The following is a 12,962-nucleotide window of genomic DNA, read 5'->3' on the forward strand; positions in this document are numbered from 1 at the left end:
CGCTTGTGCAATAGTTTGTTTACATGCTTTCTCCAGACCACGGGGGAGGGGAGGGTCTGATAAGCCGTCTATTGTTCACCCCCAAGAAGGTCTGACCCTCATTAGTGCCGCTCGGCTGCACTCAGTGGGGAACCCAATACCACAAATCAATCTTTTAAATGAATACAAATATTTGGTAATAATTGTTTTATTAATATTCACCTTGAAATTTCAATAAATTTGGTGTAAAATTTGACAAAAATCTGCCATTTGGACCGATTATTAATACAATACCAAATACCAATAAAGTAGTACCGTACATTCATTGGTAATTAAATAATAGGTAAAAATTTACCGATTTTCGTCAAGTTTTACCACCTGCTGTGCGCTATGTCACAAAAGCTGATAACGACATGGGTGATTAGTAACCATGGCAACTTGTTGAATGCGTGATGAAGGGAAACCCAAGAAATAGAAGAACAAAGAGAAAGAATTGTTATCTTTATACCCTTTTTACAATTTCCGTTATTGTTATCTTTATGTAAGATTTTATGATTTTGTTTTATAGGTTTATAAAATAATTCTTTTTAACTACGGGAATATCAATTTATAATTTATCAACTTGCTTCTCTTCTGAAACAGCAATACCGGATGCATAATAAAGGTCAATGGCCTAAAATATCACGATTGTGCAATATTGTATTTTGATGTTGAAATTAAAATCACGACAAAAGTTTGTATATATCTATGGTCGTCAATAGAAAGATAAAATATCCATAACAAATATTTAATTTATAAAATAAGATTGTAGATTAGTTACAAGTTTTATATGTAGCCATAAACAGTTTTATGGCAGTAGGCAATGGCCAGCGGCAAATTCAATATTCACGAAAATACTGACTGAGTTAGAGATAACATTTAACAGTCATCATAAAACTATTATTTTTATGATAAAACAGAATTGGGGAAAGTCGTAAAGAAATAAAAGTGATAAAACTCAACAGTTCTTGGAAGTACTTCAATACAACAATTATTGTCGTGATAAAATGTTAATGGATTTGGGACTGCTAATGGGTTTTTTATTGCATCATCACGCTAGTAATAAATTATGAAGATCGTAAACAAACATCTGATAAGACTTTTATGTGCTCGGAACCAACTGCCGTTGACTACGATAGAAAACTGAAAGTAATTTATTATTATAATAGGCTGTACCGAACCGAATTTGTACCGTGTAAAATGCTGTACCGAACCGATGACGGTAATTAAGCTTGTACCGTACCGTACCGACTTTTTCGGTGCACCGCAGACCCCTAATCTCAATACTTAAGGATTAGGTACAGGTGTTTTCTTTGCAACTGAACTTGGAAAGGAAAACTTAGTGCATAGGCCTATAAGACTTGCACGACGTTCCCTATCCAGCAGCTGTATTTGGCGGAAAACCAGCCTTTCCAGTTCCACCATTTTCTCATTGTTGGTGAACACATCTGGAATCACTAAAAAAACTTCTTCTCTGGTAGGCTATTACCATTGACTATCGGATACAGAAGTTGTATTAATAGTCAAAGCTTATTACCTTTTCCGTCTTTCAAGGAACACAAAGTCAAGCATATTCTGAAATTATCATAGTAAATAAATACACAATGTCAAAATTATTATTCTCAACACTGTACACACAATTGTAAAAACAACAACAACTAACAACAACAATGAACAATAAAGAATTTTTAAGATTGATAAAGTACTAAAGGCGAAATGCAAAATGTACTTGTAAACTTAGCTATCCAAACTGTTTGAAGTTCTTCTTAAGTGCTTGCTGTATTATAAAATTTAAAATTAAGTAAAATTTTCTTAGTGGCATAAAACTTTCTCATTGGAATGTTTATTAATGGTTACGTCTTGGGTAACCTTTCTTTGGCAACTGTGTTTTGTATATGACTTAATAATATTGATTGATTTGATATGACTACCAAGACTTGTATCTAAGATTCATAAATATTTGAGAGGTTTCTTGAATAAACTATATTCGTCTTTCATATGAAAATAATGAATAATAGTTTATATCTGAGAGAAGTTTCAATGGTTTTCAAAATTCAAAAATGACAAAGACAAATTTTTCACTTAAACTTTAATCTTTATTTTGATTGCCACCTTTTTTTTTCAGGACATGTGATACAGTTGTTGAAGTGCATGTGATTGCAGTGACCTTACAAATCGTAGATGCTTTGGTGCCAGTAGACATGGCATCAGCTGTTCTACCAACTGAACTCCAAGACATTCTCTGCTTCTCAATTATTGACCCAATGCTGGTAGTAAATTATCCTGAACTTCATGCCACTGCTATTAACTTTGCCAACATACTTGAGGTGAGGGTAAAAATAATTTTGATAAAATTATAATAATTTGGAGTTTTCAATACTTTTATTGCAGTTTTTTATTGTTGTTAGTTTGCTTGAAGACTATTAACTTATCAACTTTAACTTATTAAAAATTAAGAGATTTATTATCTATCGCAGCAGTGATGCATGCCAAGCTAGCGCAAAACAAAATATACCACGAGAATCAGCGTTTTTCCCCGAATAGAATGGGGCCAAACACGGCATATTATTCTTCCTCCTGCAGTTGTAGTTGACGCGGCAAATTCAAACTGCACGCGCCCGTGGGCTACCGGCGGAGCTACTGTGCGGACGCGAGTACACGCCTGTGGGAGTCAAAAGGTTAACCTTATTGTGTAAGCAAGGAGTAATGTCATCCAAATTCTAAGATGAGAAGATTTTCACAAGTAGTTTGTGATCCGTTTCAATTACAATTTCTCAACCAATTATATCGTTTCTGATGTTATGTTATTCGGTTCCGTTTCTTTTGCCAAGAACCGGCGGAAACGACATTTGACGTGAAGTACCCACTAATTTATTCTGATTTTGGGCCCATTGCATATACAGGGTGTCCCGTAACTCTCTGGACATATGTATATAGCGTTATTCCTTAGGTCAAGACAAACACATTTCACCATAGGAACATGGGTCTGCGGTGCCTAGTTTTCCGTCTGTCTGTGTTTATAGGTTTTTTACAAAAAAACGAATACCGTAACTCCTAAACGGTTTGAGATACAGCGTTGATATTTTGCAAAAATGTTAATATTATTAAGACCTATTATCGTTCGAGGTTAGAAGTTGTACTAAAAAATCCTTAACCGTTTCAAAATGGCGGCCATTTAAAATATTTGATGCAAAATTTTAAAAAACCGTTAACTTTACAAAAAAATTGCAAGAGACAAAAAAGTTAGTAAATTTTATGTAGTTTTCAATAATACCTTATTTGTTAAGAATGGATAAATAATAACAGGGAAACGAGTTATTTTCGTATTGTATGACCACTTTTCGCCATTTAAACAATGCTAATACTCCTTTTATGTTGTTTAAATGGAGAAAAGGGGTCGCCGGAATTTTATCCCCCTGGAATTTTACCCCCTGGGCAAAGCTGACGTCACTATGACGTAGTAACCTGAGTGGCCAAAAGTTTGTTCGCGGATTTGTTGAAATTTTACCCCCGCGGATTTGGAAGTCTAATGAAAATAGTCAAAGATTAGTGATAAATTAATTAGATTAGCGATGTAAACCGGAATTTTACCCCCTGTCCATATATCTAGCGTTTAGACAACTGAAGATGTACGGGCCGGATTTTTACCCCCGGAATTTTACCCCCGGATTTTTACCCCCCGGAATTTTACCCCCGGATTTTTACCCCCCGGAATTTTACCCCCAGGCCGATTTTAGAAATTGAACGATTGATTTTCTTATTTCTGTTTTTAATTAATTGTAAACATTTCATTATTTAGTAGCCTATCTTTATTTATTTATTTTGTAATCTCAACTAAGTTAACAGAATTCGCTGTTTTATTTTGATCATAACAACAGTTGGCTTCAAAGATCGAATCCTGATACACGAATCTCAAAATTAAAATTAAAAACCTGTTCGATTAGTTTATGTTACAAATAAATTAAGATAGGCTACTTAATAATAAAATGTTTACTATTAAATTAAAACTGAATGAAGATAAGTAATCATTCTCACTAATTTATATATCTGGCCAGGGGGTAAAATTCCGGGGGGTAAAATTCCGGGGGTAAAAATCCGGGGGTAAAAATCCGGGGGGTAAAATTTTGGAGGTAAAATTCCGGGGGTAAAAATCCGGGCCGTACATTCTAGGTTTTTATAATTTGATGTGTTCTGATTAAATTCACAACCGTGAAATTATATGTTTAATTCCGCGTTTAATCCATCAAGCTGATGTCGCGAAACTCAAAAGTTCGCGGCCGGAATTTTACCCCCTGGTTTGTGTTTGTCACGTTTGCCCAGGGGGTAAAATTACAGGGGGATAAAAATCCGTTACCCCGAGAAAAGTGGTCATACATTACCAAAATAACTCGTTTCTCTGTTATTATTTATCAATTCTTAACAAATAAGGTATTATTGAAAACCACATAAAATTTACTAACTTTTTTGTCTCTTGCGATTTTTTTGTAAAGTTAACGGTTTTCGTGAAATTGGGCATCAAATATTTTAAATGGCCGCCATTTTGAAACGGTTAAGGTTTTTTTTAGTATAACTTCTGACGATAATAGGTCTTAATAAGATTAAAATTTTTTCAAAATATCAACGCTGTATCTCAAACCGTTTAGGAGTTACGGTATTCGTTTTTTTGTAAAAAACCTATAAACACAGACAGATGGAAAACTAGGCACCACAGACCCATGTTCCTATGGTGAAATGTGTTTGTCTTGACCTAAGGAATAACACTATATACATATGTCCAGAGAGTTACGGGACACTCTATGAGTGTACTCACTTGTTTTTCTTCAGATGATTGATCCAAATCACTAATTGTTCTAAATTTTCATAACGTTTTTTCTAAAATGACCATTTTGTTGGTTGGAATGGAAGGAAAAGGCTCAGGCATTATCACTTGTGTATAAGCCATGATAGGCTTTTTTGATAATGGTAGATACCACAAAACTTGTTGATTTGTTTGAAAAAGTTAAATTTCAGTGCCTGTATGTTAAATACATAAACAGTTGAAACAACCAAAGCCTTTGGTCACCCCAAACTATGCAAATAAAGACTGTGCCATGCATTAAACCATGAAAATAAGAATTTATCAAGATAGAATAGTTTAAGTAAAAGTATTTAATTAGTACAAATCGACTAGAAGTAAACTACAACAATTAACACATCCTTATATATAATTCTGTAAGACAAAATTTTTACCAGAAAATTGTGGACATCTGGTAAGTTGCAGAAAAGTGGAAGGGGTCTTAAATTAAAGGTCTTGACCCAGGGACTCTGGAAAAATAGCAGAATTCCCATAAAGTTACCAGAAAACAAGATAAAACGTAAAATGTTCTCCACAAAAATAGCATTAGAAGCCATTTACTGCTGATTTTTGTTTACTGCAATACAGCTGATCGTGATTTATCATCAAGCAATGTTAACATTTGGATTACTTATTTGCCAGTCAATTCTGCAAAGTACTAGCCTATATAAAACCAGGGATAACATTACCTATAATAATTAAGATTCATTTTCATAGCCCCAGTATTGCGTTAATATGACAAATAATGGTTAAACATACCTTGTCAGACAATCTTTAACGTGTAAGTTAGTGTCGAAATAGCTACATATGTTTTTGACGGCTATTTAAGCATCTCCGCCATCGTCAGGCAAACAAAAGGATCCACTTGATGTGTCGTCAGAATAAATAAAACACACATTTTACACAAAACATAAAAAAAAAACTATAGTGATAGGCCTATCAACTACATGCACTGCCGTGAACATGGCAGGAAGCAGACTGAATGTTATGTTGTCATGTGACTTGACTCTGGGCTGTCGTCTGCGTTATCAACAGCTTATACTGGTCTATTGTAGTGACGGAGGAGAGTATTGAAAATATAATGAGATTCATGGTTGAGTTTTTCATTCAAAATTTGTGTGCTGTCCTTGGTTTTTATTTCTTTATATATTTCAAATTTTTCCAGAGTATTTAATAAATTTCCTTTCCCGCAGTAATGAAGGATATCAAGACCATCATTTATATCTAGCATATCATGTTTATTTTCGATGATGTATTGGGCGAATTTTAGGGGTCTGCGGTACAGATAATTTAAGGTCGGTACGGTTCGGTACGGTACAATATTTTGTACCTCGGTTCTCGGTATAAAATCGGTACGGTACGCGGCTACCCGTATTTTTGCGGTTTTCTGCTCAGAACTGTATTTAAACCATTATTTTTAACTTTAATACATTGACATAACTATGAAAATGGATAGTATCCTACATTCATGGTTTCTAACAACAATTACTGTACCTACCACACATTATTAAAATAAACCTTTTACTACTACGAGGATTGTGTCAAGAAAAATCACAGTTAAGATAAAGGCTTTACCTATTTTACTCTGAGATACTTTGAATAGCCATGATAAAAGTGGTTTTAAAAATAGGATAAGAGTATTTTGAGGAATAAACATGTTTGAAACATTTATTGACAAGATAATTTCACACAACTGGTAAATTATTTCCAACCAACACAATGTCTAGTTGTTTAAAAAAATTTTAAAAACATATAAAAGCATTCAGTACGATGACAGTGTAGTTGCCAGCTGTTCACTGGAGGTTATGATGAAGTAATGGCAAAGAGCATCTTTTTTATCAGCTTCAAAACTAGTTATAAGATGGATACAACTCTTGCAAATTTTTTTTCTGAAACTAAAATCTGGATTATCTCAGAGTAAGATTATTGTCTTTTCATTTACAAAGTTAACGTCCACAATATCAATCATATCAATCATTAGTTTATCTCAGGCTTAATCCAATTTTCTTAGTATATTTTAAAGCTCTTCCAAAATCAAAAGACCCAGGCCTGGACCTAATTATTTAGGAGGGCCTATATATAAATTGATTAGGTTAAAATGAGGGTAGCAAAATAACTACAGTATCTAGTTCATAAGATTTCAATTGCATAAAGTACCTTCAACACAAAAAAAAACAGGAAACTAAAAAACATTTAAGCCTTATCAATATAAGGCCACATAACAGCCACATCTAACAATATAAGACAAGATACAGAACATGCAATGACATAATTTGAGACCGAGTAGGCTTGAATAATGAAAAAGATTATGCAAACAACAACAACTATGCTTGTGGTTGTCAATAGAAAGATAAAATATCTATAACAAATATTTAAACTTATAAAATAAGATTGTAGATTAGTTACAAGTTTAATATGTAGCCATAAACAGTTTTATGGCAGTAGGCAATGGCCAGCGGCAAATTGAATATCCACGAAAATACTGACCGAGTTAGAGATAACATTTAACAGTCATCATAAAACTATTATTTTTATGATAAAATAGAATTGGAGAAAGTCGTAAAGAAATAAAAGTGATAAAACTCAACAGTTCCTAGAAGTACTTGAATACAACAATTATTGTTGTGATAAAATGCTAATGGATTTGGGACTGCTAATGGGGTTTTTATTGCATCATCACCCTAGTAATAAATTATGAAGATCGTAAACAAACATCTGATAAGACTTTTATGTGCTCGGAACCAACTGTCTAGTAAACTGAAAGTAATTTATTATTATAATAGTCTGTACTGAACCGAATTTGTACGTGTAAAATGCTGTACCGAACCGATGACGGTAATTAAGCTTGTACGCTTGTACCGTACCGACTTTTTCGGTGCACCGCAGACCCCTAGCGAATAGTTTTCTGCATTTTTAGTTTAGGGGCTGGTCGGTGTTCTTTTTAAAACCAGGTATAACGATGATTAGGCCTAATTTGATAGAATATGTAACGTCAATCGCACCTTTAAGAAGAATACCACCACATAAACTTAAACTAATTGCAGTTTTGTTATGTTGATCAGAAAAAATCTAGGGTTAAGTTTGGTCAATGGGATGCCTTTTTCTTTACACTAATGATGTTAAACCTTAACAAAAGGAGTATAAACTTAGAAATATTAACTGGGTAGGGATGCTAATTTAGCGGGTTTGGCCAAGAACTAAGCTTTCCTCAACACACCTTTATTTGCTTTTTCATATTTGATGAAGACAATTTCCAAAATTCCAATCAGGGAAGTCTTTTTTTATCACCATTAAGCACAAGACCAAAGCTATCTTAATAAACCAGTATTTATTCACAAACAATTATATGTTTGCTGCCTTAAGCAGAGTTAAACCTATGTAGTGATTCGAATGATTTATTGAAAATAACATAAATAAAGACAAGCAACAAACTATTTTTTATACAAAAGATATGGCGTACAGGGATATCTATTCCAACACATAGATAATATATTTCTTAGTTTGTTTAAATATTTGAATAATTGGTTTTATATATTATTGAGCTTTTTAGGGACTTATGTCCACGCTAGGCACGAGCCTGGGATTTTTTTTCACATTAATAAATTAATGTGCTTAATTAATGCACATTAATATGCTTGAAAGGGAAGTAACTTGGGGCGTTCCACAGGGATCAGTCCTTGGCCCACTTCTGTTTTTAATTTACATTAATGACCTTCCAATGGCAATAAATACTAAAACAAAACTATTCTTTACGCGGATGATACAACTTTTTTTCATGGAAACAATAACCAACTTGTACTTCAAAATTTAGTCCAAGTCACAAAATTAAACGCATCCAAATGGTTTCATGCCAATGGCTTTCTGTTGAATGACTGTAAAACTCAACAAATAAAATTTACATTGAAACACGATTCTGCCTTTAATAATAAAAATAGTGCTGTCACTACAAAATTTTTGGATCTTCATATTGATAATAAACTATCCTGGAATGAGCATATAAATTATTTATTATTTATTATATTATTTATTATTAAGATTCGAGTCCCGGAAGGTCTAAGATGTGGGCGGGCATTGCGTCGCCAGAGATGAAGGCTATACAAGCAGGCAATAACGCAACAACTTTTAGAGTTGTAATATTCTTAGTGATAGTTTTAATAACTCTCACGTTTTTTTTTTTGCTAGCTCGTTATTACAAGTACGATGGAGATATAAAAAAAACCCTTATTTATATTATATCATTGACTATTGGATACTTTAATTTTTGTTACTGGCATAGTTGCTGGGCCATAACAGTTGCTATAGCTCAGAATAAATCATTACATAACTTCATAATGCATATACATGTTACACTGTTCTAGTTTCTTTACAATTAATATTAAATTCATCGTTTTATGTAAAAATGTTTAAATAGATAACCTGATACGTTCCCAAGGTTCTGCTCCTTACCGAATTTGCTAAGTCGGGAACAAGTAATTACCGTACCCATGGTAAAACTTAGACCCGGAACCTATTAAGTTTGACGCAAAAAACATAAAGTGTGCCATTACTTTCTAAACAATTTTGTAAAGCTTATAAATCAAATATTTTTTGGACGATCTGTTATGCGCTTCATGGTAAACTAGCTACAGAGCCCGTTGGCGTTTTAATACGACGACCTTTTGTAAAATAATGGTTATTAAATCCATACACCACTTAACTCACAAATATTAATGGTACAGATTAAGCACATAACATTGGAACAACACACCATAAGGAATGCACTTTAAAGACAAATACAAATTGTTAACAACAACATTTAACCAAAGAAAATTAATTTAAATAACACTATAACAATAAGCTGTTAAACTATTACGTATGATTAGATTATGTATGCATGATGGTAAACCAATTATTGCCATCTATTAAAATTATTGGTTTTTATCTTCCACGTAGGGTTAGCTCTTCTACCCAACCGGTTTTCATAGTTTTGGCCTTAAACTAAAGGTGGACGCACCACAGATTTGACATTAAGCATCGGGCATCGGCATTAATTTTTACTTTTTTTCGAGTTAGTTTGTCTCTTCCACTCGACCCATTTTCATACAGTAGAACCTCTTTAATCCGAACTAATTGGGACCAGGGGTAGTTCGGACTATTGAATAGTTCGGATTACAGAACATATTGTTGTTTTTACTTAACAATAGCTAAAATTGACCAACATTATTTTGGGAAAAGTGAAAAAATGTTTTATAAAGTAAAATACAGTGTTTATTACAGTAGTGAACATGATGAATAAACAGTACTGTAAATTAAATACAGTACCTACACAATAAAGAACTACTGTACTGTGTGTAGAGTACAGCAATGAGGGGTTCGGATTAGTGGACGTTCGGATTAAAGAGGTTCTACTGTACTTCTATATCTTGGATATGGAATTTAAGTTTCAGATTATTATACATTTAAATTATCCTGATCGTTCAATCTAATGTGCATTCGATCAAATAACAATTCAAATAATTCAATTTATAACTTGTCGTGGCCTTGTGTATGCACGCGTATTTTGTTGACTTTGATAATTGAAAAAGGTTGATTAATTTGAAAAGATTTATTTTACAATACATAATTGATTGATACAAAATGTGTAATGTTGTTGATGACTTATTTAACACTAATTATTAATAATAACACATGGTTAGATGTTTACTTATTGCCAACATAGGATAACAATCTATCTATATCTATAAAAGAGGAACTATGTATGTATATATATGTGTATATACGTTATGGACTCCGAAACCGCTCGACAGATTGTAATGAAACTTTCAGGCATTATTAAGCATCTTTCAAGGATGGTTCGAGTGAAGTTTGGTGCAGATCCGTCAAAAGGGCTCTGCCCCAGAGGGTTTTAAGTGGGCCAATGTCAGACTTTTTGATCTAGAATGTTTACAAATAAATATAATTTAAAAGCAGATGTTTACTTTCACCAACTGTTTTGTACGTTTGAATAACTACAACATTCTGTATTAGCATTAGTCATGATTTGAAATAGTGCCACAGTGTTTCTCCAGATTGCAGCACAGAAAACTATTTTACTTTTGAATAAGTCCAAATGTATTAAACCCCAATCGCAGCACACCTGTGCACTTAACAACGTTTAAATTCTCAAATGTTAAATTAAAACATAAAAACCTTTATAAAAGTACTGTATTATAAACGATAAAAGGGATGACTTTTTTAAATGTATGACAACAGCTAATTTGCAACCAAAAGGTGAGTGAGCGTAGCGAACGAACATCAACCTGGAGGCGAGTAAGCGTAGCGAACGAGCTAACCTGAAAACAAGTGAGCGCAGCGAACGATTTCCAACCTGAAGGTGAGTGAGCGTAGCGAACGAACTTCAACCAGGACGTGATTGAGGCATGCGAAGCGAATCCTTATGAAGTTAAGCGGGGCAAAGCCCGTGGGTACAGCTAGTTATCTATAATATTAAAACGAAACAGTGTTTTTTTATTTCACGATTCTAAATCAACCACTACTAGGACGGATTTTCATGATTTTTGTGTTGAAAGAAAGATAATTTTGAGAACTAGGGAATGTTGAAGCCATAAATTTAGTTTAGGGTCCCAGTTTTTTAGAAATTAAGTTTTAATTTTTAAAAAGTCTAGCAGCCGACGCTAAGATTCTAAACTAGCTTTTAGCATAAAATAATTTGCTTAACATAACAGCTGTAAACATTCAGCTTTTGTGTCACAAATTCAGCATTTGGATAAAAATGTAAAGACATACTTAGGGTTGCTTATTTATATTATGTGTAATGCTAATCATTGATACGTTCAATTCTTCTGTAAGAGGATGACAGATTAATTAAATTATACATAGTAAAATACTAGGATGTTCAAATTTTTTTTTTAAAGCAATCTTTGTAATCTTCGATTTGTTTTAGAGCAATATAATTATTTGTTTTAACTAACAGCTGGTTAAATATAAACTATGGAACTATGAGGTTATTTTATTTACTCTTATTTTGTCATTGATTAGTAATTTTATCAGAACATGATATGAAAGACGAGGAAATTAAAAGATTAAATATTGATTATTATAATACAAAATCTCATTTTTCAAGGGGGAAAAAGTCTAAGGGCGGGGTCATTATTCTAGCAAAAGAGGGGTTTGAGTTGCGGAAGGTGACTGTGCCAGATTCTTTATCTAATTTATTGCTAGAAGAAATGCAGTTTGAATTTTGTGCTTGCACTTGGAAGGTTAATAAACAAAAATTTATCATCATAGGTCTTTACAGATCACCTAATTCTGATGCAGCTATTTTTACAGATAGATTAGACGTTTTACTTGATTACTTCAGCAATAAATGTGATAAATTAATTGTTGCTGGTGATTTAAATATTGATGTTTTGAAAAATGACAGTAAACATAGATTATTAAAAGAAACACTTAAAAGACATAATATGAGGTACCTCGTTGATTTCCCAACCAGAGTAACGGAAAGTTCAAAAACATGTATTGATAACTTTTTAGTAAAAAATATAAAAACCTCCAGTATAAAGGTAGAAGGTCTGATAACATTTCTGTCTGATCATGATGGGCAATTATTAAAACTTAATTTCAACCACTCTATAAAAAACACCAATCAATCCATCAAACAAGAAATGCGCAAATTTTCTCCTGAAAATATAACTCTTTTCTCAAACCTACTTTCAAAGGAAACATGGACTGATGTTTATGATGCTAATGTTGAATCAAAATACAATGCATTTTACAGCATACTAAACTATTATTTTAATCTAGCTTTCCCTAAATTGTTAATCACAAAAAAGAAAAAAAAAAGGAATTGGGTAACTTCAGAATTGGAAGATAAACGTAGGTACATCATAAATTTATCAAAAGAATACCGTAGAAAAACAAACAAAAATTTAAAATTGCTTTTGGATCAGGAAAAGAAAAAATATAAATGTGAGCTTCGGCAAGCTAAAAATAAATATTTCAACGAAAAAATTTCTAAAGCTACTAATATTCAAAAAACAGTTTGGAATATTATAAACTCTGAAGTTGGGGAAAACAAGAGGAAGACTTTCAATAACATAACTTTAAAAGATGATTCTGGAATTGTTTCAGA

General features: G+C 32.8%; 1 protein-coding gene across 1 annotated transcript in view; it reads left to right on the plus strand.

The window, feature by feature from the left end:
- Positions 1-12,962, plus strand: part of LOC128987155 (rotatin) — a 91,425-nt gene that overhangs the window by 27,604 nt on the left and 50,859 nt on the right. The window contains exon 9 of the mRNA XM_054407892.1: positions 2,144-2,345. Coding sequence (XP_054263867.1) covers positions 2,144-2,345 — 202 coding nt within the window. The remainder of the gene's footprint in view (positions 1-2,143; positions 2,346-12,962) is intronic.

Source organism: Macrosteles quadrilineatus, unplaced genomic scaffold (assembly GCF_028750875.1).
Source record: "Macrosteles quadrilineatus isolate MER2022 unplaced genomic scaffold, UCM_ALF_1.0 Scaffold_2__2_contigs__length_208266976, whole genome shotgun sequence".
Classification (NCBI taxonomy): Eukaryota; Metazoa; Arthropoda; class Insecta; order Hemiptera; family Cicadellidae; genus Macrosteles; species Macrosteles quadrilineatus.